General features: G+C 51.0%; 1 protein-coding gene across 3 annotated transcripts in view; it reads right to left on the minus strand.

The window, feature by feature from the left end:
• Window positions 1-1,677: 1,677 nt before the first annotated feature.
• Window positions 1,678-23,723, minus strand: part of SOBP (sine oculis binding protein homolog) — a 165,652-nt gene continuing 143,606 nt past the window's right edge. For all 3 annotated transcript variants that reach the window (XM_051855416.3, XM_051855417.3, XM_089332765.1), the window contains 2 exons: window positions 21,377-23,350; window positions 1,678-3,052 (listed from right to left, as the gene is read on the minus strand). In XM_051855416.3, the coding sequence (XP_051711376.1) occupies window positions 21,380-23,350 (1,971 nt within the window). In that variant the 3' untranslated portion in view covers window positions 1,678-3,052; window positions 21,377-21,379. The remainder of the gene's footprint in view (window positions 3,053-21,376; window positions 23,351-23,723) is intronic.

Below are 23,723 nucleotides of genomic sequence, written 5' to 3' on the forward strand. Positions count from 1 at the left end.
GCGCGCCTCCTCACGGGCTTGCTAGTATACACACTGGTTACTGCTTTCCGTCGTTCTCTCCGTCTTTCTTTATATGTGGTTTAGAGGGCCTGGGAGAACTATGCATCCAGGGGGCACTAAGATCAAGCAGAAGAAGAGCAGGAGGCAAGGTAGTGGTGGCCAAGGAGAGGCCACACAATCTTTCCCATGTCTGAACAAAGGTGCCTTTTGTTTCCAGAAGGGTCAGCATGTTTGCTCAACGTCCTTGGACTATAGACAAAAGCCAAATCAAGATCCTGGATGATGTCTCTCGGAGTCACGCTATCAGGGAGTTTGCAGCTGGGGGTCCTGGCACCTTCCACATCCCCGGCTGAGTCTCAGCACAGTTTAGATGGTGTCACCTCCATGAACACATCCCCGCCCAGAGGCCTCCTGGATACCCCCCACACTCTGCAAGAGGGAACTGTTGCTGTATCCAAGAATTTGCAGAGCTGACTCAACCCAGTACAGGACTCTGGACAAGTCAAGATGCTTTGCCAGACTTCACATCTTTCATGTGCAGAACAAAAGGATCGGGTTAGTTTACCTGGGCTAGGACTAGGTATCAGTGTACGTTCTACCTTAGAAACTTTCTGATGTTTAATTCACGTATAGAGAAAAGCTAGGTGGACCCATCCCACATAAAGCCAAAGCGAATCGTCTCCCAGCCTGTAGGGTGACACGACATGTGGGGGTGAGCGCCACCCATGGGAGAGGGTGCTTCCTGAACCTTACACCTGAGCCCTTGGAGCGGAAAAAGAACAGAGCTTGGAGAGCACTTGGAAAGGGGTCTGCATGTCCCCAAGCTGACTGCACTGACACAGTGCTGTCAGCCTTAGGTGTAGCAGGAAGCAGATGGAACGGGCTATCATCGGCAGAGACCAGGTCCAGAACGGCCAGTGCCAGCACTGTAGCTTGCCATCTTTCAACACCTACAAGCTTTAACTTCAGAAATATTTCTCAGGGAGATGGGGGTGGTGGCAGGAGGTGGGCAAAGAAATGAAGACCTTGCGTAACGGAACCACGACAATCCAATCGTCGTAATAATGAGAAAAGCCAAATCCGCACATGTGAGTGCATTTTTTTTCCTTAGAGATTTATTTCTGTTTGATGAATCTGACACCAGTCAGGGAGAGAGGAGAGTGTTGTGAGCCCCGCAGGGAAGCGAGCACCCAGAGGGAGGGCCTGCATCTCCCCGTGTGGGTGGGTTGGGGGGGTAGGGTGGGTTGGTGGCTTTGATTTGTTGCTGGAAGTTTCTTTTTTTGTTCACTTTGATAAATCTCTCCCCGGGCTCGCGAGCTTCCCCTCCCTCCCTCCTCCCCTCCCCGGCCCTCCCCAGATTTCATTTTTAAAAAGCGAGCTCGCTCGCCAGGTGAGTCCCCCAAGCTCTCACAGCTCTAATAAATAAGGAGCACCTGTAAAACAGTAGCTTGACTTGTTAAGTGACTCTGTACAAAGGAGAATATAGAAACAGTATGTACACCGCATCTGCGGCCCCGCGGTGTCTCCAGGCCACCGCCTCGCGGGCCGGCCTCGCCCGCCGCCGGGACCGCCATCCCTCCTCCTGCTGCGGCCGAGTGGGGCGGGGGGCACCTGGACCCCTCCAGAGGGGACAATTGCTTTCTTTGAGTTAGTAAACAGATACACTGAATCACAAGGTGGTTTCTTTTTTTTTTTTAAGTTTTCTTCTTTTTTGATTTTTTTTCTTAAAATTTTTTCTCTCTCTCTCTCTCTTTTTTTTTTTTCTTTACTCATCAGAATGGGACACTCCACGACTGTCTCACCAACTCAGTGCCAGGACACATGCTCTAGAGGACTCTGGACTCGCAGCTACAACTGCACAAGTGCACACAAGTAAATCTACCCTGTTACCCTCCACCACCGACTGAGGATCCAATTGCACATTTCTCTTCACCGTGACAGGAGAAAGCAAACAGTGAAACAGAGTCATGGGCGATCTTTCTCACTTTCCCTCTTGTTTTCATTGGTTTGTCCATACCATTCTCATTATCATGAAAGGATTCCGCGTATAGGGAGATTGTCTCACTAACTTCCTGGATCACCGAAAACCATCGGGGGCTGAAATTCCACCCGAGTCGTTCGTGACGCCCAGCAAATACTCCCCCTCGGATTATTTTACACCTTGAGGGCAATTTGGTCTTGAGTTCCACACTCCTGCTCTGTTCCCAAATGGGGCGCTATTTAGGGGAATTTAAAAGAGAAAGCTGAGAAGAATAAACATTTACCGAGTTCTCTTGGCGTTCAGTCTCTGAAAAACCACAGTATAAACTATTCATGCTGCTTCTTACATCTGTCAACTCGAAAATTAAAAGCCATAAAAGTGTAACACTGAAAATATGGCATCAAAAAGGATAAAGGTGGCCTTTGTAAAAAATAACAAGAAAAAGTATATTAGCCAATAAAATATTCTAACTCTTCATTTCAAAGTGCATCCTGGGCAGGACAGAGACGCGGCCGAAGTGCGAGGACTCCCGGTGCCACCCCTCTCTGCCATCAAAAACGGGAACAGTATAGGTCCAAAAAACCGTACAATGCAAATCACAACTCTTAGTGTAGCAGCAAAACCACAGCAGTTTTTAAAAAGATTAAAAAAAAAAAAAAAAAGATGTCTGTTTTCCAATCTGTGTCCTCTTCCAGCCTCAGGTGCTGAGCCTTAAAGATGGAGCGGGCAGAATACCTACATTGGTCCTTTGTGGCTTGGTGGTGCTCTGTGTTTTTGTTTTTTTGGAAAACCAGAGGCCCAAATCCCTAAGTTCCTCCAGGGAGAAGCAGAGTTGGTGGTAGCAGTTAGGCTGGGCCCGCTTGGTGGGTCCAAGACGCCGTGGACTTCTCTGGGCTCCCGGCCACCGAGGGAGGGCTGCTTCCTCCGAGACTTAATGACAGGAAGCGGCTTTATTTGCTTGAGTTTTAGCCAGAGCGGGTGGTGAGCTGACCAGCTGGTGTCATTGGATGGCGTGACATGGTTTGCTCTGCGCCCTCTCTCCACGCAAGGTACCCTGTGAGTTGAGCGTTCCTGGGAAAAGAGGAGAGAGGGCTGTCAGAATCCACAGGGCCGGATCCCCCCACCTTCGCCCAGGGGACGAGAACCCAGGCAGGGATCAGAAGGCGGCCGTGTGTTCAGACCCAGGAGGAGCCCCTCGAGCCCAGGTAGCACCACGTGACTTCATGAGGAGTTCGATCCATGGGCCAGCATCGCCAGCTTTGTGCCAGGAAATGAAACTCCCAGTCGCTTGCTGGAACACCAGGACGCGCATGGCGTACTACGCCCTCATCCACGACCCCAGCGTGCTTTGCAGCCTAGCCACCTTCCCCTCCGCGCATGGCACACCTGGCCACACGAGGTCGCCTGAGCTGCCCAAAGTCACCCCTGAGTCAGGCAAGGTCTCGTGGTGGGGGAGGTGGGTGCCTGCAGCTCCGTGTAACAGCTCTGCAGTTCGCTGCAAGGAGGACCAAGAGACTCATTTTTTAACAAATGAAAAATTACCATGCGCACGAATACATATCTTCCGATGTTTTCTGCAGAGGCGACTGAGCCTGAGGCAACGGGTGCACCTCTCAGGTTGCAGGTCTTGTCTGTGAGCTGGGTGAGCCATGCATGTGTTCACCTCCAAAACCAACCGTGGCTGGGAGACCATAAACCCACCAGGCCTTGGCGTCCAGATGCACTCTTCAATAAGGAATCGGTTTGTGGGGGAGGTCCGTGACCAGGCCCACCCACAGCCCTGGGTCCCTCCTCCTCACCCCAACTGGTGAGCTTCATTTGCTCCCAGTCCCTTGTTCTGTCGGAAGGAGCAGCCACTTAGAAGCCTGCCAACCCGACTGTCCCGGGCTGGACCTGCTCTTCAAGGCTCCACACCCAGCCCCTCCCACAGAGTCTCCCACTCTGTCCAATGAGAGCCATGCCCCAACCTGGTACCTTTGCCCCCTGCCAACATGTGGGATGTCACACTGGATGGGTTCCGTTTTGGTGTTGAGAGTATTCTTAGAACAATGAACAAGTAACTTCCAGGAGGTGGTGGAATTTAAGGCTTGAAGAGACCCCAGAGATGCCATACCACAACCTCCTCGTTTTTCCAGATGAAGAAATGGAGGCCGCAAAGAGACCTGGGAAGTTGCTTAGCAAGAGTGTGAGGAGCTCAGGGTGCCCGCTGGGAGGACTCAGTGGGAGCTTGTGCTTTGAACCCTGCTAGCCAAATCCTGGTGTTAACGGCAACAATAATAAGCAGCAGCCAAAAACAGGGTTTGAAAATCTCTACGTGCACGACAGGAAATGCCTGAGTTCCCCAAATCACATTAAATCACCAGATCTGTGTGCATTTAATATGTATATTAAATAACCAAAGTGAAAATGCAAAACACCACAAGTATGCAACGGGGGTGGAATTACAAGGCCATGGAAACCTTTGCATTTGGCATGGTCAGATTTGGAAATGTGGAAATTTATCTCTGACTAAAGAGCTCACATTTGATTTCTTTCTCTCCTCCCTTCTTCATTTCCTTCCTTGCCTCCCTTCTTTCCTTCCTCCCTGCCTGGCTCCCTCCCTCCACGCAGCCCTTCCTTCTTCCTTTTTTTCTTGAGAATGAGAGACGATGAAGAACTACAAAAACATTGAGTCACCGTCACATAGGAAGCTACAAAAGGCTGGGCATGAGCTATGGAAATGGGAAATGGATCCAAAGACCCGGGGTAGCTTCTTGTGGGGACAAGGCTTTTGCATTTAGGAAACACAGCCCGGAAGTTGCTGTGGAGAGAGAAGCCATCCCTACTCCTGGACCTGGGGCCAAATCCCACAGTCAGAGGGGGCCTCCTTCGAACTATCTGTTTAAAGGGAAAGGAAAGGGGGAGGAGGGAGGCGATGTTTAACAAACTCCTTCAAAGACTGGGAACCACCGCCATGTTTAATGGCTTACTTAAGAATGCTGCAACTACTTTTTCAATGATGTGGCTTCTTCTTCTTGAATGTGATCACTATTAGCGAGAGATTTCTCAAATAAGTTTCTTTATATTCAAATCACCTTTGGACAGAGACCAAATGTGGACAGCACCCGCCGACTTAGAGGAAATTTCCAGGCTTTCACAAGGGACTGGGGAAACGGGCTTATAATGAGAGCGATTCTGGAACCTAAGTACAGCCTTTGCCATCCCAAACACTATAATAATCGTTATTATTCACTGCGATCTATTATCGTCTGGTAAATAATATGTGTTTCCCCCGAAGTTGCAAAGGGTGCAGCTGCACCACGCTCTATTTTTTGCAGTCCCACTCTTGCTGCTCAGAAAGGCTCCTCACACTGAGCTTATTTTAAGAGAATGGCAGAGCAGACCATTTGCGCACTTCCCCTCCCTGTCACATCCTTGCCCATGCCTGGGACACCCACCAAGGCCAGATGGTGGCAGTACAAGTCCCTTGCTGCTGGTAGCATTTGGGGAGGGGGTGGTGCCGAAGGCAACCTTGCACGTTCTTCAGGCTCGGACTGGCTCAGGGCAAGCCTCGTGGTGGTGACCCAGGAAGGGGCCCTGGAACCAATGATGATGGAGAGCCAAGCTTGGGCTTCAGTTTCCTGGTGTTGCATTGGCACACGAGGAATGGAATCAAGAGAGTGGGGAGGACGCAAGCTTGGATTTTTTTGAAAGTGAACATGGCAGGAAGCTCTGGAGCCTTGAGCCCTTGCCAAGCACAGGGATCTTACAGAAAATCTGTCTCCTCTCTGTCGACATTTTTTGATCTGTGCAAAGGGGAGATTACTGCAGTAAGTGCGAAGAGACCCGAGTTACAGTCCAGCTTGCCCCTAACCAGCTGTGTGTCCTTGGATCTGGTCCTTACTCCTGCCCCAAGCAGGAAACAGGGGAGCTTGGAAGAAATCTTCCGTTTTATCTTCCTTCTCTCACATGCTGTGACTGTGGGATTTCTGGACAAAGGCCAGCATCGAATATGTAGAATTATACACTTGAGCATCTGGGTATTAATCTGGTACCAATGTATGAGGAGGACTAATTTCCAGACCCTGAAATCTAAAATTCTAGTCTCCTTGTCTCTGTTCTCCTTTCCCCCCTCTCTCTCTCACTCACTCACACTCACACACACACACAGCCCTCTGGTGTCTTCCTTAATACTGAGGGTTCTGTGGAACTAGTGGTGCCTCTGTCTCCTGCCTTGGTTCTTCTCTGAGTTGGGAGATTTTCTGAACACAGGAAAACCCACCCCTGTTATGCGAAGCATCACACATACAATGTCACACAAAGAAGCCCATTTCATGTACCATGTACAAACGCGAACCATATGGGCACTGTGCATGAAGACCAGCACCACAATGCGAGGTCCCCACTGGGCAGGTATGGCCAGCCGTCCTCACAATTCTGGGCCTGCTTGTTCCCTTTGATCAGGGGGAGGAAACACCCTCTTCAGGGGCAGGCGTTTGCCTAGTGGTTAAGATACCCTTGTCCCACATTGCAGTGCCTGGGTTCAATACCCAGCTCTGGCTTCTGACTCCAGTCTCCTGCTAGTGCAGACCCTGGAAGGTGGTGGTAATGGCTCTAGTAACTGGGTTCCTGCTGCCCACGTGGGAGACCTGGACTCCAGTGTTTGGGGAGTGAACTAGTGAATGGGAGCGCCTTCATCTCTCTCTTTCTACCTTGCAAAGAAGAAAAGAAAAATTTTTTAATAGGAACAAGAAGGACATCCTCTTCGTGGAGCCATAGCCACACACCAAGTGCATGGAGTGGCTCTGCAGCCACTTGGCGAATGCCTGCCAGCTCATCAGGGAAGCACGGAGCGAGTGAGGCACGCTTCCTCCTTTTCACACAAACCTTCCTAGAGGATTATCAAGAACAAAGATGCGCCCGAGTACTAATAAATTCCTTTAACATTGTTGCTGGTGAAGGTTGGCCATTCTCACTTTCACTTCTCTGATCTTTGCAGCCTGAGATGTAAACCAATTGCATTTCCTAAAATCTCCTGGCAATCCTTCCCCAAAGCAAGCGTGCATCCAGAGAACAATCTTTTATTCTGCACCCCAACACTTCCCAGCTAGTTCTTCCCCCTCCACCACGATGCCTGCCTCCATTAATCCAACCCATTTTCCAGACTTTGAGTCCTACTTGGTTCCTCAAACACCCTCTGCAATTAGCATAACCAAAATGCAGCAGGCCTGCCCTGTCCGACTCGCTTAGAAGGCAAGCTCCTCCATGGCTGTCATATTTATTCCCCAGAGTCTCAAACCCTGTGGCATCAATTCTATGATGTGCAAGAAACGCCTGCTGCCAAGCCAGCTTGCCTTTGTGCAATCACCCAGGCTCCGCACAGAGCGGCTCACTCGGGGCGTCTGCCCGTCACTTATCACAGTTAAATACAGCCATTACGTCCTGGCTGCTGCAACGCTGTTTATCTGGGACAATAACGAGTCCCTGAGGACCGCAGCGCTCTCAGGTAGCTGCGGCTATTCTGGGACACTCGCAGGGGTAGGGGCCGGCGGTCAATGGACAGAGCCGCCTGCACCGGCTGATAAAGTCTGCGTGCGATGCCAGATAGGGGGCCGCAGCACACCCATCCCAGGAAGGGCTGCAGCTCTGGCAGCTTTGGCCAGAGAGGTTCCCTCCCTCCCTCCCTTGTCAGCCACGGCTCTGTGCAGAGTTCTGAAACAGCGTTTACCTGGATGGAAATTGCTTCCAGTTTTGACAATGATAGCATCTCTTAGAGTTCATTCATTGATGAAAATAGTGGGGAAATACCCCTTCTTCCTACTGGAGGATGTGACAGAAAGCAGCCCATGGTGAAGCCAGGCTGTGGGGACCCGCGGGGAACTTCAGCCTAGCTCAACACTGGGCTCTGAACCCCAGCTTCCTTCCTGAGAGCTGTTCACCCTGTGGCTCCGATGAACTAAGTCTCTTGTATGCTTAAAAAAACTGTTTAAAGCAATATACAATGTATTGCATTTTTTAAAAATAATTTTCTCCTTTAGCTATCTTATTTCAATCAACAAAGCTCACCACCACAACTGGGATACCTCCACCACTAATTCCTAATGAAAACGCTGTTTCCTTTGCTCAGGGGGTGCGATGAGCTAAATGGGGAGCTGGTGCTATGAGCTACAAGAGGCCGTGCCGATTCTTGCTGGCTTGTAAAAGTTTCTAAGGGACAAAAAAGCCCTGAACCAGGGAACCCCGTGTTGGGCACCTACCTAGGCTTCACCTGCTCCTCTCTACCTCAAGTTCTTTCTGGAACCCAGGACTTTGAGCAAACCCAACAATCCTATCTGGCCTTTTTCTAAGAACGTGGAAAGATATGCAATTAACGGTGCACTTTTTTTTTTTTTTTTTTGACAAACATACTGGCTACGACCATCCGCCCAGAAGAACGACAAAATAATTACTTCCTATAGCTAATGCTCTGCAGGAAACTTTGCAGAAGGGCCAGAACTCTTTGCCCCTAGCTTCCAGGATGAAGCACTTCCTGTTGCTGCTTGGGAACCCAGCGGTGTCTTCAAAGAAAGGAGTTGAGTTCTACTGAGCACCCGCATCTTGTCAAATACAGCGCTCGGAATTTTAGCAAGTTCATTTCCCTGGGAAACAAGTAGAACTTATACATATTTATTTCATTTACACACTTATCTCATGTAAACAAAAATGCTGCTGAAGTGTTTATTATTGTGTCCACTTGATAGATGAAGCACTTTGCCTGAAAGGTTAAGGAACTGGTTTGTTCAAGGTCACTTGCTAGGAGCAGGCAAGGTTGGATGAAGTCCAGCTTCCAGGACCCCCAAATCCAGCCCATTTCTCAGGGAGCACTGCCCTGTCCATGCTTTCTCTCCCCTTACTTATCCTGACAGCGGAGGCTGTCAGAGGCCTTAGAGACATATGCAGACAGGAAGTTGGAGAAGTTATTTGGTAAGAACAAAAATGCATTTTCATTCAAGTCCCATCCAACACACACACTAGCTGATGCTGGTTCCTCTGACTCAGGAGGGCCCTGGCCTGCAGCTCTGTTCCGCTGTGTGACTACAGGAGCAGGTGTCACTGTGTCCCTGCTGGAGTGGGAGATGCTAAGTCCCGGATGAATTAAGTGACTAGTCCAGGGGCCAGCGAAAAGGCCAGGGTCAGATTCTTCTCCTATTTTCCACTGCACTGTCTCTGCAGACGGCTGCCTTCCACGCAGTCTGCCTTGGACACAAAGCCAGATGTTTACTGTTTTTAGGAGTGAGTTGTTCTTCCTCTATTGTTATCTGAACACAGGCATTCTAGGTATGAAGAAAGAAAACAGAAAAAAAAGCATCTTCGTGTGGCCAATGGCTACAGCCAGTGGTGCAGCAGTAAATTTTAAGATTTTAGGAAAGGTTTGGAAAAGCAGTTTTTCCCACCCTTTACCTATTGTTTTCAACCAGTCCATCAACAGAGAGGGAGGGAGGGAGCGAGGGAGGGGAAGAAGGGCAAGCGAGTGGGACAGTGCTTCATGGTAGTGGAAATTCCACCACAAAAACTAAGAGTAGGGATACAGATTTCCCCTCGCGCTGCACAGGGAGTGCGGGGAGTAGGGTGAACCATGGCTTTTCTGCTGTCTTTCGGCGCCTCAGCCCCAGATGTTCAGGTAAGAGCCGCTTTGCCTCTGAGGTCAGCTGCCCGATGGGAGGAAGCCATGCAGTGGGTGGCACAAATATGACCCCGGTCCCTGGCACAGGGAATGAAACTCAAGCAGCTTGGGCTGGCTCCTGTGTCCCACTGACAGGAAAGGCAGATGAGGGCTCAGGTTCTGATCCTGGCTGCTCCACTCTGACCTTGAGTGTTCCCTCTTCTCCCAGCCTCTACTTGCAAAAGTGGAACGCGAGATCTTAGGGGAATTTCTGGAATGGCTTCCCCGACCTCTGAAGCTGACAACACTAGCGTGTTCCGTTATTTTACATCGCCCATCTCTGGGAAGTTCTGAGCCGCAGGGCCCACCAGGAACCAGGGAGATCCAGGGGCATTTTAGCTTACGTTTCTTCCTGGCAGAGCTAAGAACTCCACGAAGTAGGGGTTATTAACTTCATTTGTGCTACAGAGGACATGCACAGTGGCTTTGTATGAAGCATCTGGAGCCAGCCCGGCTGCTGGTCAGATACCAGAGCTGCCATTTCCTGGCCACGTGAGTCTGGCTAGGGTCCTCCACCGCTCAGTGCCTCAGTTTCTCCATCCGTGAAATGTGTTTATAACAGTATTCCATAGCATTGTGGTCAGTATGTAGGATGTGGAACATTGCCCACATGTAGAAAAAGGCTACTTCAAAAAAATTCTTGGAAAAATGAAATTAAAAGATGAGTCCCTTTGGGTGCAAAAAAGGAAAAAAATCTGAAATTCCTGAATGATTTTTCTCAATACGCATTTTCCATGAACTTTTTGAAGATTCTTTGTATGCATGGATTTCACTTTTTGGGAGCACCAAAATAAACTGGCCTTTTAATTCTCAGTTTCCATGAACTTTCTGAAGTACCCTCACAAGAGCTGTTTTAATTATTTAATAATTAAAATTAAAAGAATAATTAAAATTCAATAATTTTAATTTAAAAAATTTATATTAATAATTTAGGCCCAGAGAGGTTATAAAACCTATCCAGGGGCCGGCGCCGCGGCTCACTAGGCTAATCCTCCTCCTTGTGGCGCCGGCACACCGGGTTCTAGTCCCGGTCGGGGCGCCGGATTCTGTCCCGGTTGCCCCTCTTCCAGGCCAGCCCTCTGCTGTGGCCAGGGAGTGCAGTGGAGGATGGCCCAGGTGCTTGGGCCCTGCACCCCATGGGAGACCAGGAAAAGCACCTGGCTCCTGGCTCCTGCCATCGGATCAGCGTGGTGCGCCGGCCGCAGCGCGCCAGCCGCAGCGGCCATTGGAGGGTGAACCAACGGCAAAGGAAGACCTTTCTCTCTGTCTCTCTCTCTCACTGTCCACTCTGCCTGTCAAAAAAAAAAAAAAAATAAAAATAAAATAAAATTTTAAAAAAACCATCCAGATTCCTGACAGCTGGTGTAACACAGCTGGTTTTCAAATGCAGTCAGGTCTCCTTCCAGCCCTGTGCTGTCACCCCAGGCCCGGGGGCCTCTCTAGTGGGATGGTCACTGCCATTCTAGGGGTACCTATGATGGGCCCCCATCACATATGCTTCCCTCCAGCAATGTTACACTCATGACCTAGAGCCCGGCTCACAGAGGTGAACTATCCCCCCCAACCCCAGTAAATGGCCCTAGGGGACTTGAACCCAAGCCAGTCCAACTGCAGACAGATGTCCTTTCCCATTCGACCACAGGGCCACCAGCAGCCTCCGCTGCTGTCACCCCATGTGGAAGCTTCAGACGGTTTCCAAGTGGAGAAGGCAGAAGGCCACCTCTAAAAGGCTGCAAGCTCCCTTCACAGCAGCTGCAGGCCCTGGGGGACTGGGATTCTGGTTGCGGGCAATCCCCTGTCGATATCTGAGGGGCAGCAAGCACCCCACGCCATTCTGTGGCACTTCACTTCAAAGACGGAGACTGGGCACCACTGTCCTCACCACGGTCCTCATCAGGGACCTGCTAGGAGAGCTGCTGTCTGCATATGGGAATATGGGCCCCCATGATCTGGGGTGCACCAGCAAACCCTTCGTCAGTCTTTGGAGTGGCCCGCTGAGGCTTCCTAACACCGTGAGCTAGTTTCCTTAGGCCCACTGTGGGCCCAGAGAGACGTGTCCCCCTCTCCCTGCGCTGTGGGACTCCAGTGGCTTTAAGCACTTAGACCATAGACGTGGCTGACCACGCTACTTGCATGCTGCAGTGCTGTCAGCCAGCCACGGGTCCTCAGCTCCTCACCAGAACGCAGCATCAGTGAGGCTGCCGGCCCCTTGCTTCCTGTCTGTCTATGGCCAGCTGCACTACTAACTTTCCCCATCCCCTCACGCCGGTGGTGGAGGTCCAGGTGCCATTGCCTCTTGTAGGCAGGTCACAATCATTCTTCCACCTCCATCCAGGTCCCTCCCCACTCCCCATCTAGTATAGCACACGCTTGGCTGCATCTGGGCCTCTGACATCTGACTGTATGGCTCACTCCTCCCTACCAGCCCATGTCACTGTTCAGCTACAGCAGCCACCTCGAATTCATGTGTCGGGGACACTAGCAAGGAAACTCATCAGCTATTCACTGCTGAGACTCTTCTCCCTCATGTGCTCAACACACACTGGTGATGCACTCTGCCAGCTTGTGCCCAGCACGGGGCTACAACAACGCATCAGCCAAACCCAGCTCCTCCCACGTGGAAGCCTACTGCCTACAGGAGACAGCAGGGGCTGGGTTCTGCATGTGGCTGGGGATTTTTTTTTTTCTTGCCTCTTTCAGGAAGTTATTGGCCTTTTTTTTTTTTTTTTTTTTTAAATTGTTTGAAAGACAGTTACAGAGAGAGAGAAAATGTGGGAGCTGGTTCACTCCCCCAAATGGCTGCAATGGCTGAGCTGGTCCACACTGAAGCCAGGAGCCTGGAACTCCATCCAGGTCTCCCATGTGGGTGACAGGGGCCCAAGCACTTAGGCCATCTTTCGCTGCTTTCCCAGGCTATTAGCAGGGAGCTGGATAAGAAAAGGAGCAGCTGGGATGCAAACTGGTGCCCATATGGGATGCTGGCACTGCAGGTGGTGGTTTAACCTGCTGCACCACAATGCCGGTCCCAGTTATTGGTTCTTTAAAATAATTCACATCCACTCAGACTCTTCTTCATCCCTCCACCCTCCCCTCCCTCCGGTAACCCAGAGACAGCAGTAAAGACAGTGTTAGAATTGCAAAAGGATTATGTTTACTACACTCCACTGCAATGGGTGAAAGCGATTGCCGTACTAGGAATGAGCGAAAGAGGCCTCCCACCGGGTGGATAAGATTAGGAGTTTATTAAATGGTGCAGATTGTAATCTAGGAATTAATTATAAATTAAGGATTTATAACATCCAAATACAGGATTTTAAAGTTGCTATTCCCATGCATATGCCACACAAACTCACGCACACATGCACACACACGTCTGTAACAGATGGGCAGAAGAGCTGCCAGGATCACGACTACCATCCTGGACCAGCGGCCCGCATCTTCTCCTGCAAGGTCATGGTGTTTCTCCCCAAGAGCATTCTTCATAGTTTTTCACTTAGTGTCTGAGATGTGTGTTGCCGAAACCTTGGAGGACATGAGAATGGCCAGTAAGTCCCATGTTTATGATGTCATCATATTAAATGGGAGGCCTGGAGGGACCTGGATGTGTTTTTGGTTTGGCAAATCCTCTGATTATTTTTTCAAATATTTGGGGTTTGGCTAAAACCAAAACGTACTTTGCCAAGCACTTTGGCCTTAATTTTTAAACCCATGTATATTTTAAGAGAAATTCAATCTATATGTTTCTGACTCATTTACACTTAACTCATGAAAATGCGCTATTAGATGTCCAAGAAAGTTTATGAGCCTTTGTAAGCCTTCTTTGCCCTTTCCGTAGCACAAAGTTGTGTTCTGCCAGTCATCAGACTGCAAGCCTCTGAGGCCCATGATGTGCTGGAAATTCATAACTCCAACGCTTTCTGCCCTTCCCTTTTTTCATATTAAATGCACCAACAGGTTACCTACGACAAAAACAGGATCCTATGTCTTAGCTTCTAAGATGGCTAGAGGTGAACAGTGAATTAAATCGACTCATCAGTAAACTGTCCCTAAGAAATTTTGGGGAAACAATGCAACACGTATTGTCCATGTGGACATGAGACCCAACGCTCTAATGGAAGTGTTACTAATTACTGCAAGGATGAGAAAAAGAAGTGAGACTCAACACCCTGCTAGTTAGAACACCCTAGCTTTCAGGCTGGCGTCGTGGCTCACTAGGCTAATCCTCTGCCTGTGGTGCCAGCACTCCGGGTTCTAGTCCTGGTTGGGGCGCCAGTTCTAGTCCTGGTTGCTCTTGAAGCACCTGGCTCCTGGCTTCGGATCAGCACAGCACGCTGGCCGCAGCATGCCAGCCATAGTGGCCATTTGGGGAGTGAACCAACAGAAGGAAGACCTTTCTCTCTGTCTCTCTCTCTCACTAACTCTGCCTGTCCAAAAACAAAACAAAACAAAACAAAAAACCCTAGCTTTCAAGTACTGGGGATATTTTTTTAGAATCACAGATAACCAATCCTGTTTATGACATCTTACACATTTTTAAAATAAGCTGAATCTACTAAAAATGGCATTGGAATTAAAACCAGCAAAGCTAAAACACACATGCATGCTGCAGCAACTCTGTATCTTCCATAATGACGCTCAGATACCATTCAATTACAGTATTCTGGTGGGAGAAGACTTTTGGGTGAAGTACTTAAAAATGGCTTATAAATATTTAAAGTATAAGCATCTAACAAATCATAATGACAAAGTTTTACATTTAACCACAAGTGCTCCAAATATCTTGAAATTACTCTAAATATGGGTTTAAAATATCAAAAGAGCTTGCTGATGGGATGCAGAGCTTTGGAGAGAAACTTAAACCTGATCATTCTTGATCCCACAACACCCAATCTGCACGATTTTTAAAGTGTGTGTGTGTGTGTGTGTGTAGATTTCTTTGGAAGATCATGTTACCATCTGAATTTCCAAAACAAGAGCTGAAGGATGAAATATAGGGTTTCCCCTCTCTCAACCAAATGCCCGGTTTAGCCACTTTGCTTCTAGATAATTTGTTATTGTAGGTCGGCTCAAATTTAAGAAAGTAACATTTTAGGAACACTTGGAGAACTAAGCCAGCTGCACGGAGGATATCATTACAAATTGAGACGCATGCTGAATAGGAATAACATTCATTTTCAATACCAAAAACACGTCTGGGGAAATAAGCCATGCAAATGAGGGGGACATAGACTTTTTAATTGCATTTTTTGACCATTAGGTCAATGTTTCATACCAAATAAAGCCATAAAGCGCATTTCTTCCTTTCATTCTTTAAATGCTATCAGCCACAGTCTTACCTCTGCCTTTAGACCAAACAGCTTGCTATCAAAGACAGAGAGCAAACCGGAGGCTCAGGAGGGAGGCGGTGGGATACCCAGAGCTGCAGCAGCCCAGTATCTGGACAGGCATGCGGCTGGGGAGCAGGAGAAGCTTTGATTTGCTCCAGCCCTGGCCCCTCAGCCGTGCGGAGAGGCTGTTCTGCTCCCAGCTCCATCTCCCCATTCAGCACTGTGCGTTTGGGTAACAGGGTAAAATCCCTTCCAACCGCAGCCCAGTCCTAGGAGTGGCAGAGTTAAGAGATCGCGGGGCGGGGGTGGGGTGGGGTGGGGTGGTGGAGAGGGGTGCTGTCTGCTTTCCAATTTCCGAATAGTTGGTGGTACACCCAGGAACTGTCTTAAAGCACCAGAGGCTAATTGCAAGTTTTTGGTGCTGTCATTGTCTTTTGCTCCATTTTCATTTGAATCTTTCAAATGACCCTTAAAGCTTATATGTGTGTGGTGTATGTGTGTGTGTGTGTGTGCTTCCCCTCCCTGTGGATGTCCTCATGGTCTCGCTCCTGACCCCACCCTACTTGTTGTCTAAGCAGGACACTGCAGAAAACCACAAATCTGGAAGAGAGCTCTGCACAGTTAGGAGACAGAGCTGCCATTTGGGAGGGCACAGAGAATGGGATCCCACGCCCGGTTACAGATGACGCGGGTGCAAACTGGGTGAGCTTATCTTCTAAAGCTAGTTTGTTGTTGTCTCTCCAAATGAATTCCTATGGTGCCTTTGAGGTATCTAAAGGAACAAAGGTTGACACAGGCGGAATGCATCGCCTTCACACTCATCCTCAGAGGAAGCGTCATGGGCTGAGAGGCAACAGGAGGAAGCCCAAGTATTCTGCACAGGACTAGGGGCAGTGAAGGAAACGGAATGCAGCTGCCCCGCCTTGCCCCCCACCATCCCTGTGGTACAACCTCCTCCCCCAGGAAAGTCACTGAAAGGCAGGACCGTCCAGGTGGGGGTCAGAGTTCTCCATGAGCTAGCTGCTCCCCACTGGCTAGGGTGTAAGGCGTGTGGGCACAAAGGCAGGTGCACATGATTGGAGAGGGAGTGAGTCGCTGCACTCAGCAGTCAGGGAGCTTAGCTCTAGTGTTCCCTGGGCTGAGGCTTGTAGAAGGCTGGTCACTTGGCCCCATCTTCTTCCCAGTACACTTGCTTCAGAGGAAGCTGGGGGCTGGGGAGAGCCGATCCCAGACACTGCCACCTCCACGCCCTGGCATTCACTGACCTGTTCCGTTCCCTGACTCAGCCACTTTGCTCTCCTAGCCTCCAAGGCAGGCTAAGACGCATTTGCTGCAGAAGGGCAACGTCTCCCCATAGAGCATAAACTGTGAACGTGCAAGGGCCGGGGGCAGCGTCTCCACTGGGTTTCTATTCTTGGCTCCCTCTTCGTCTTTCCACCACAGGCACCTGCAGGATATGGTCCCTTGAAGAAAAGTCCCTTGTCCACTGCCTCACCCAGCACACTTCCTGCAGCAAGCGTGACGTGACGTGGCTGCAGCTGGGATTCTGCAGCATTAGGCTCTTGGCGAGAACACTGTCCAAAAGTGCATTCTAAATTTTAAGAGAAGCTTATAATTAATTCAGCTTTCTCGGAGCACAGAAAAATTTCATTTCAGATATTGCTCCGGAATCATGTGTAAGATAATCCTTTGGAGATGTAGAACACACTTTTCTGAAGCCAAAAATCTATAAGCCTCTCCTCACAAGAAAATTCCTCTGTGCAAAGGCACATAAAACTTTCCATGAAACTTCGGGGGGAGTGGCTGAAAGTCGTCCATAGACCAGTCCAGGGAGCCAGAGAGCAGCTTTCGGGAACTGCCCCCTGGGTCCGAAGTCTGGGCAGCACAGCCAGGGTTGGCGCTGCACTTGTACAAGTCTGAGTAAGTCCCTCTTGAAAGTCTGCACACTCAGTATGTCCCCTGCTGCACTCTCATCCTAGCCCTGCTGAGGACGGAAAGCTGTGGCTTTCTATCCACCCGGTCACATATGTCAATTCGTATTCCATCATAATCTGATTGACATCGTAGCTAAAAGCCAACTGCTTGCCCAGGAAAACCCTGCCTTCAAGCCACTTGTCATAGTAGGCCCAGCAGTAATGAATGTGACATGGGAAAGGCCCATCTTGACACCATTCATTCCAGAAAACTTCCCAAGTCTGAAATGCTCACAGCAAGCACCCTCCCAGATCCTCACCACTCAAAGGTATGCATGGCACAGAGCTGGGCATCTCACTGGCTCTTGGAAAAGGGGCCTCGAACTGCTTCCTAACAGGCGGGCTGACCTTTACCTTATGGATCATCACCAAGGAACATTTCCACCCAACAAGTGCCAGAACTTGTCTAGCTCGGGATCTGAGGGCATCCAGCTGCTACTGGTTTCCTCATGACACTCGCAGCGTTTCTTCTTTCCCTCGCTTTAAAAGTAGGCATCTACAGAACCACTTGGAAAGTATGGGCTTAACTTTCCGACTCCTCCCAGGCAGCCTCATTGCTTGAGCAAGTCAATGGGCAAAGAGTTACTTGTCACCTCCAGCCATTTGACTTTCCGAACGGGGTGAACCCCTTGCCTTGAAACGGTTGTTCCTGGGACTGTGGTTCCACGAGCAGGCTAGTACTACTAACTAGACACATCCTCCAACCTTCCCTGAGGAAATGGAGTTGATTTCCTGCAGCTGAGCCTGTAGTAGCATCACAGAATCGGGTCCATGGAAAAACAGTCTAGAATTTGCTTTCTGGCTGTAGAGACACACAAGCAACTTGGGAGCCACAAAGGTGGGAAGTCACATGAACCTGCTGCTCTCTGAGAATGGAAAAAGTGAGGTTTCTGAAAGGGTTACTCCTGGGACACATTTTTTTTTTTCCACTGATTATTTTACTTAGAGCGGCTATGTCATTTCCCTGGAAAATTGAGGAGGGGGAATATATTCTTTTGAATATCTTCAAACATTTGCAAATGGTTACTCTGAACTCCCCAATGTACCATAAACAAGTGCAAACTGTAGACATTCAGAAAACGTACAAACACAAACAGCTATCCACCGAGCTTCCAGGAAAAGACAAAGCAGGGAGTATTCCACTTATAAATCGGATTCTTTGTGGGCAGATAGTTTGGGAAATGTTTATAGGTTGTTTTCCTTATTATTTGGGGGGTGGGGAATTTCTTCTTTTCTAGTTTACAGAAGCTGTAGAACTGGTATTTACAGGCTTAAAAGTCAAAGATTCAAGAGAGTCTACAACCTTTCAAAATCTTCAACTCAACCTCATGAGCTCTGCATCTGGAGAAAGGACCTGTTCATTGACATAATTTGTAATCATATCAACCAACAAGAATGCCTAAACTCAGGTAACCAAGAACAGGACAACTTCAACATGGGTCGGGGGAGAAGGCCCGGGGCGGGGGGCTACAATTTACAAAGAACCAGCAAATATGATGACTTCCTTGTAAACAGCTGTCACTGCCTGGGTTGCTGATTTCAAAACCATCTGCCTTGGACCTACTAAATGAGTATTTGAAACATTCCGAGTAAGGTGGACACAGTGAGAAGGATGGAGAATGCTGACCGAGAGGACGGACAGACTCTCCTGTGAGAGGAGATGATTCACCATCCAGCACATGGCGATTTCACTCACCTGCACCTCACCCACCGCATCTCAGACTTTTTTTTTTTTTTTTAAGCTTTCCACGTTCACTTTGTCACCACACAGGATGCTCACCTTCAGGTCCCCAAGGCCATGCAGTCTTGTTTAATGGATGCATTTCCCATTCCCCCAACCACATGAACAGGCTGGGTTTCTGAAGCCAGGGGAGAAAAACAGCACCACGTGCACACAGAACACCAGGAGGGGCTGGGAGTGAGTGAATTACGGCAGGCAGACGCTGCACAGTGAGCTGACGTGCAGCTACTGAGAGCAAGAGGAAGTGTGATCCAGTGGAGACGAAGCGGGCCTGCCCCCACCTTCAATCACCTGCCTTGTCACCCCTCTGTAGCTGGCGAGCCCGAGCATTCCTGACTTCAGAGAACTGCCATTTCCTAGGGGATCTATCATGAAAGGAACTCTCCAGTCTCGAGCCGTATTGGGCAATTTCGTCACAGCAATCTTCTGAAATTGGCTGAAACCAGTTTAATATTTTTCATAAGGACTCTGATCCACACACAAGACCCCAGCCTGATTCTCTATTCAGGAACCTGTATCATCCAAACAGTTATCCTATTTTGTTACATTTTTAGGTTCTTAGGGTCCCTTGCTACTTAGAGGCTTGGTCCCTTCTTACCCCAATCACGGTAGGAGAATCTTTCACCCTCCCATTCCCTCTTTGATGTCACACGGATGAGTGATACTAGAATGTGTTTAAAATGACAATTCCGAAAGCTTCCTTTCTGAAGGCCGTGCCTTCTTTGTCACACACCTACCCATTACTCACGGTTTTGTCAACCAGATTAAATTACTCTCGTGAAGAAATCAGGGGCATTTTCAGTTCAGATGACTGTGAGAAGGCTGAGGCCATCTGTCTTCAGCCAGCAGAACTTGAATGGTGAGGTCGATTTTGAATCCATCGGTGGCAAAGGAAACCTCAGGCTACGGTGACTGAGAAACCCTGCTTGCCCCACCTGTGAAGTCTTTGCTCTGGTTCTGTGCTGTGGAGTAGGTGCCCATGGTAAGCAGGCCAGCTAAGAGACAAGGGGCAAGACACACGCCATCAGGTGTTCCCCGATTGCCCATGTATGTCCCACTATGGAGTAATGCGTTGGAAGTCCAGGTTTGCCATTGCTGCTGGTAAAACAGGAATTAAACACTGTCTGAAGAACTAGAGAAGCTGGTGGAAAGGCTTAGCTTGTTTCATTTTCTAAAGGAACTTTGCCCCAGGACAAGCACAGTGGAAAAATGAATGCTACTAGGTAGATTACCAAAGGGACTAAGTAGCCTATTTCCACAGTGGCTTAAAGAAAATGCTAACTCCAGAGTCGGCTGGCCTTGGGATCTCGACTCTTCTCACTACTTTAGCGATCTTGGGCAAGCGATATAATTTCTCTGTTTCACTTTCCCCATCAATAGAACAAAGACAATGACTGTCCTTACGGACACAGATGCAAATAATATGGCTGCAAAACCCCTAAGAAGCGAGCCTGTACCCACAAACGTGAGACGGACTCTTCCTGCGAGGTCCGCCTCTCCCACCCCAGGCCTCCTTCCTCCCGGGTTTGTGTCCTCACCATCTCGAGAGCAGGAACCACATCACATTCACCTCTGCATAGAGCTGTGCACAAGTTAGGGGCTCAAAAAAATTGCACATTTCTCTCTCTTCTCTCACTCTCCCTCAACAGTTGATGAACTCAACCGAATTCTAGCTTGCTTGCTGTCCACCTGCATGGAGAGGCCAGCCTAGGCTCTGGATCCAACAGGCCTGAGTTGAACTTTGGTTCCCCCACGTGCCAGCTCTAATGGGTCTCTAATCCGTATCTTCCTCCTTAGTAACAGGCAGTTGATGCTTCTTCCACCAGGATGGGCAGGAGGAGCAAACGGGGCCACCTTGGCTACAAGGGATGCACCTGCCAGTTCCCCTTCCATTCTAAGTTCTGACTCGAGGTCAGAGATGTGCACTCACTTCTGCAGTGCCTTCCCTTCCCCTAACAAAACCTTCCCGGGCCTGCTGAGGCAAGCGCTGTGCCAGCTGAGCCCCCCAGAGCTCCCAAAGCCGGAGAAGCAAAACTGGTCAGGGATGCTTGAGTCCTGTGCTGGGGAGCACCGGTTGGTGCCACAGGGAAGGAAGAAACCAGGGAGGAGGAACTACGCACCATTGCTCTAATCTCCTACCAGGCAAATGGGGCTTCATGACCTGGGATCCGCTGGCAGACTCATGTTAAGAAGCTTAGCGTCTATTTTCATCGTGTGTACAGAATCCTGTGGTTATCATGGAAATCTATTGAGTTGGAACATTCTACCCGCTCTAGGACAGGGCCAGCTCCAGGGTTCACCCAACCTTTTTGCCACTGCCCTGGCACCTCATGCCTGCACGTGGGAGTGACCCAAGCCAACCTCCTTCCCCTTCACATTCTTCCTCTTCTCCAACAGGGTGAGCTATGGAGAGAGACCTAGAGAAACAGGAGCCAGGGTTTCAGGTCAGGTTCAAGAAGGGCATGGCATTCGCCACCTGTGGCTGTTTCCTCAGCTGTAAAATGGGAATGAAGCCACCAAACAACTGGTGGACCAGCAGGTTGGTGGTATGAGCCCACACAGGGCGTTCTGTGAGCCATGAAAGGCCAACTCATGGCCATCAACGCGCACCTCGCGAGCCGCGGGGAGAGGCGCCCTGGCACGCGTGCAGCGTGCCGGGGAGGACATACAAACCTTTTACTTATTCTGATTTCTAATTCGGAGGCACCTCCTTTTGAGTGGCGGCTCCAGGTCCTCGGGCCCGGCGCTGAGCATGGGCGAGGAGATGACGCACGGCGCCATGGCACTCTTCTCGGCGGGTTTTGGCACAGGCTGGATCACGCAGCCGGTCTTGGGCAGCATGCGCAGCGCGTAGGCGTGGTCCTCGTCAGCGGGGTTGTTCAGGTTCGGGTCCGACTTGTCGCCCCCCGCCAGGGCCTCCTCCCCTATCAGCTTTTTGGCCGCCTCCCCGTCCAGGTGGCAATTGGAAGCGCAGTTGTTCTCCTTGACGGACTCCAGCTCGCTCACAACCGGCTCCTCTGGCGACAGCAGCTTCTTGGGGGGTGCGGGCGGCGGCGGGGGCGGGGGCGGCGGCGGCGGCTGCTCGGGCGGCGGCTCCGCGCCCTTGGCGCCTTCGGAGGCGGCGGCGGCTGCGGCGGCGGCGCCGCGCGTGCCGTTCACGATGACGTTGCAGGCCGCGGCGGCCTCGGGGCCCGCGGGTGCGCCCGGGCCCGGGTCGCCGGCGGCGGGCGGGCTGCAATGGCCGTCCCTGCAGCCGCCGCAGGTCCTGCGTTCCGCGGCGCCCGGCTCGCGCTCCGCCTTGGCGTGCGCATGCAGCGCGCGGTGGATCACGTTGTGCAGCCGGGCCCGGTGGCCCACGGTCAGGTCGATGACGCCGTCCTGCGGGCCCTGCAGCACGCCGGGGAAGCCGCCGAGTGGGCCGCCCGCGCCTGGGGGTGTGCCGGCGCGCCGCGTCAGGTCCACCACCTCGCTCCGGCCGGGCTCGGCGGGCGCCAGGCTCAGGGCCTGGCCCGAGCAGCCGGGCGGAGAGTCCGCCGACTTGGACGAGCCCTGCTTGGAGTCCCGAGGGGACAGGGAGTGTCCGCCTGGTTTGCCTCCCGCCGCCGAGGAGTCGCCAGGGGCGCTCGGAATGAAGTTCTCCCCGTTACTGGAGAATCCGTTGGGGGGCTTGGAATCGTTCACGTGGGGGATGGGAATGGGGATGGGGATGGGCACGGGCAGGGGCACGATCACCGGGTATGGCACAAGCAGGGTCGGGGGCGGTACCAGCGGGGCGAGCGACGGCAGCCCGAAGTTCATCATCTGGGGCACGGGCATCGGACCGTTTGGCATCATGCTCACCGACGGGAAGGGAAGAGTCGGCAAGGGGGCGCCCGGGGGCGGCGGGGGCAGCAGGCCCGCGGGATTCCCCGGCATGGTGGGCGTGCTCGGGGGGTGGATGTGCGGGGAGAGCATGGGCCGGTGCATGGGGCTGGAAGTGGGGCCCAGGTTCCGGGGGCCGCCGGGCGGGGGCCCGATGCCGGGCAGCATGGGGTTGGGCAGCGGGCTGTTGGGGTTGGAGGCGTGGTGCGGTGGCCCGCGGATGAAGGGCGGGCGGATCTGCTGCATGATCTGCTGCTCCATGAAGATGGGCAGCGGCACCGGGCCGCGGTTGGTCATCACCATGGGAGGGCTGCGAGGCGGGACGCCCAGGGGAGGCCCGATGCTGGCTGGAGGCTGCACCGAGACAGGAGGGATGTTTGGCGTCTCGCTGATGGGGATGGACTTGGGCACTGGCGTGGGGATTTTAGTGACGGAGCAATTGGCAGTGTCAGATGGAGAGACGGTGGTGGACGCCGCCAGGCCAGGGCCCTGGCTTTGGCCAGCTGCAGCCACCGGGGAGGGGGCCTTCCTGCGAGCATCTGTTAGCGGGATATTCCAAGAGTCTGGAGTGAGCAGCTGCACCCCGGCGCCTTCTGCTTTATTTTCCATGGGAGGGTGCAGTGTGCTGCACAGCCCAGCTGGGAGATTGGCCTGTGTCTCTTTGTAGAAAATGTCCATTTTGTATTGATTGAGGCATTTTGCACTGCAGAACTGAAGCCGCCTTTCCCCGTCCCCAAAATCCAGGTATTCTTTTGTGTGTCTTATGTGCTTGCACCAGTCACATACCTACAACACAGCAATAGAAAACCACAACAGGTGAGATCAGCGATTGCCTTGGGCAGACGGCCCTTCACTTTTTCACAAAAAGACTCTTTGAGTCTTAACAATTTTTTCAAACCGGCTGGAGGGGATTTCCTTCTACAAGGCAAAATTCTGAAAGCGGTGTGAAATGATGGGTTTGCTTTAAAAACGTTAACTCTTCGGGACAGCAAGGATCACAGTCTCCTATCCCTCTTCCCCTTCCCCCCCCATTTTTCTTTTTCTTTCTTTTTTTTAATTCTTTTGTCCCCTTTAAGCATGATTTAAAGATGATTCTAGAAAAACAGGAGTGCATCTACCTGCACCCTGGGGGGCTATCTGTCCTCAGTGGCTGCACTCA

The sequence above is a fragment of the Oryctolagus cuniculus genome, chromosome 5, assembly GCF_051225735.1.
Source record: "Oryctolagus cuniculus isolate XC-2025 breed Fujian yellow rabbit chromosome 5, ASM5122573v1, whole genome shotgun sequence".
In the NCBI taxonomy this organism is placed as follows: Eukaryota; Metazoa; Chordata; class Mammalia; order Lagomorpha; family Leporidae; genus Oryctolagus; species Oryctolagus cuniculus.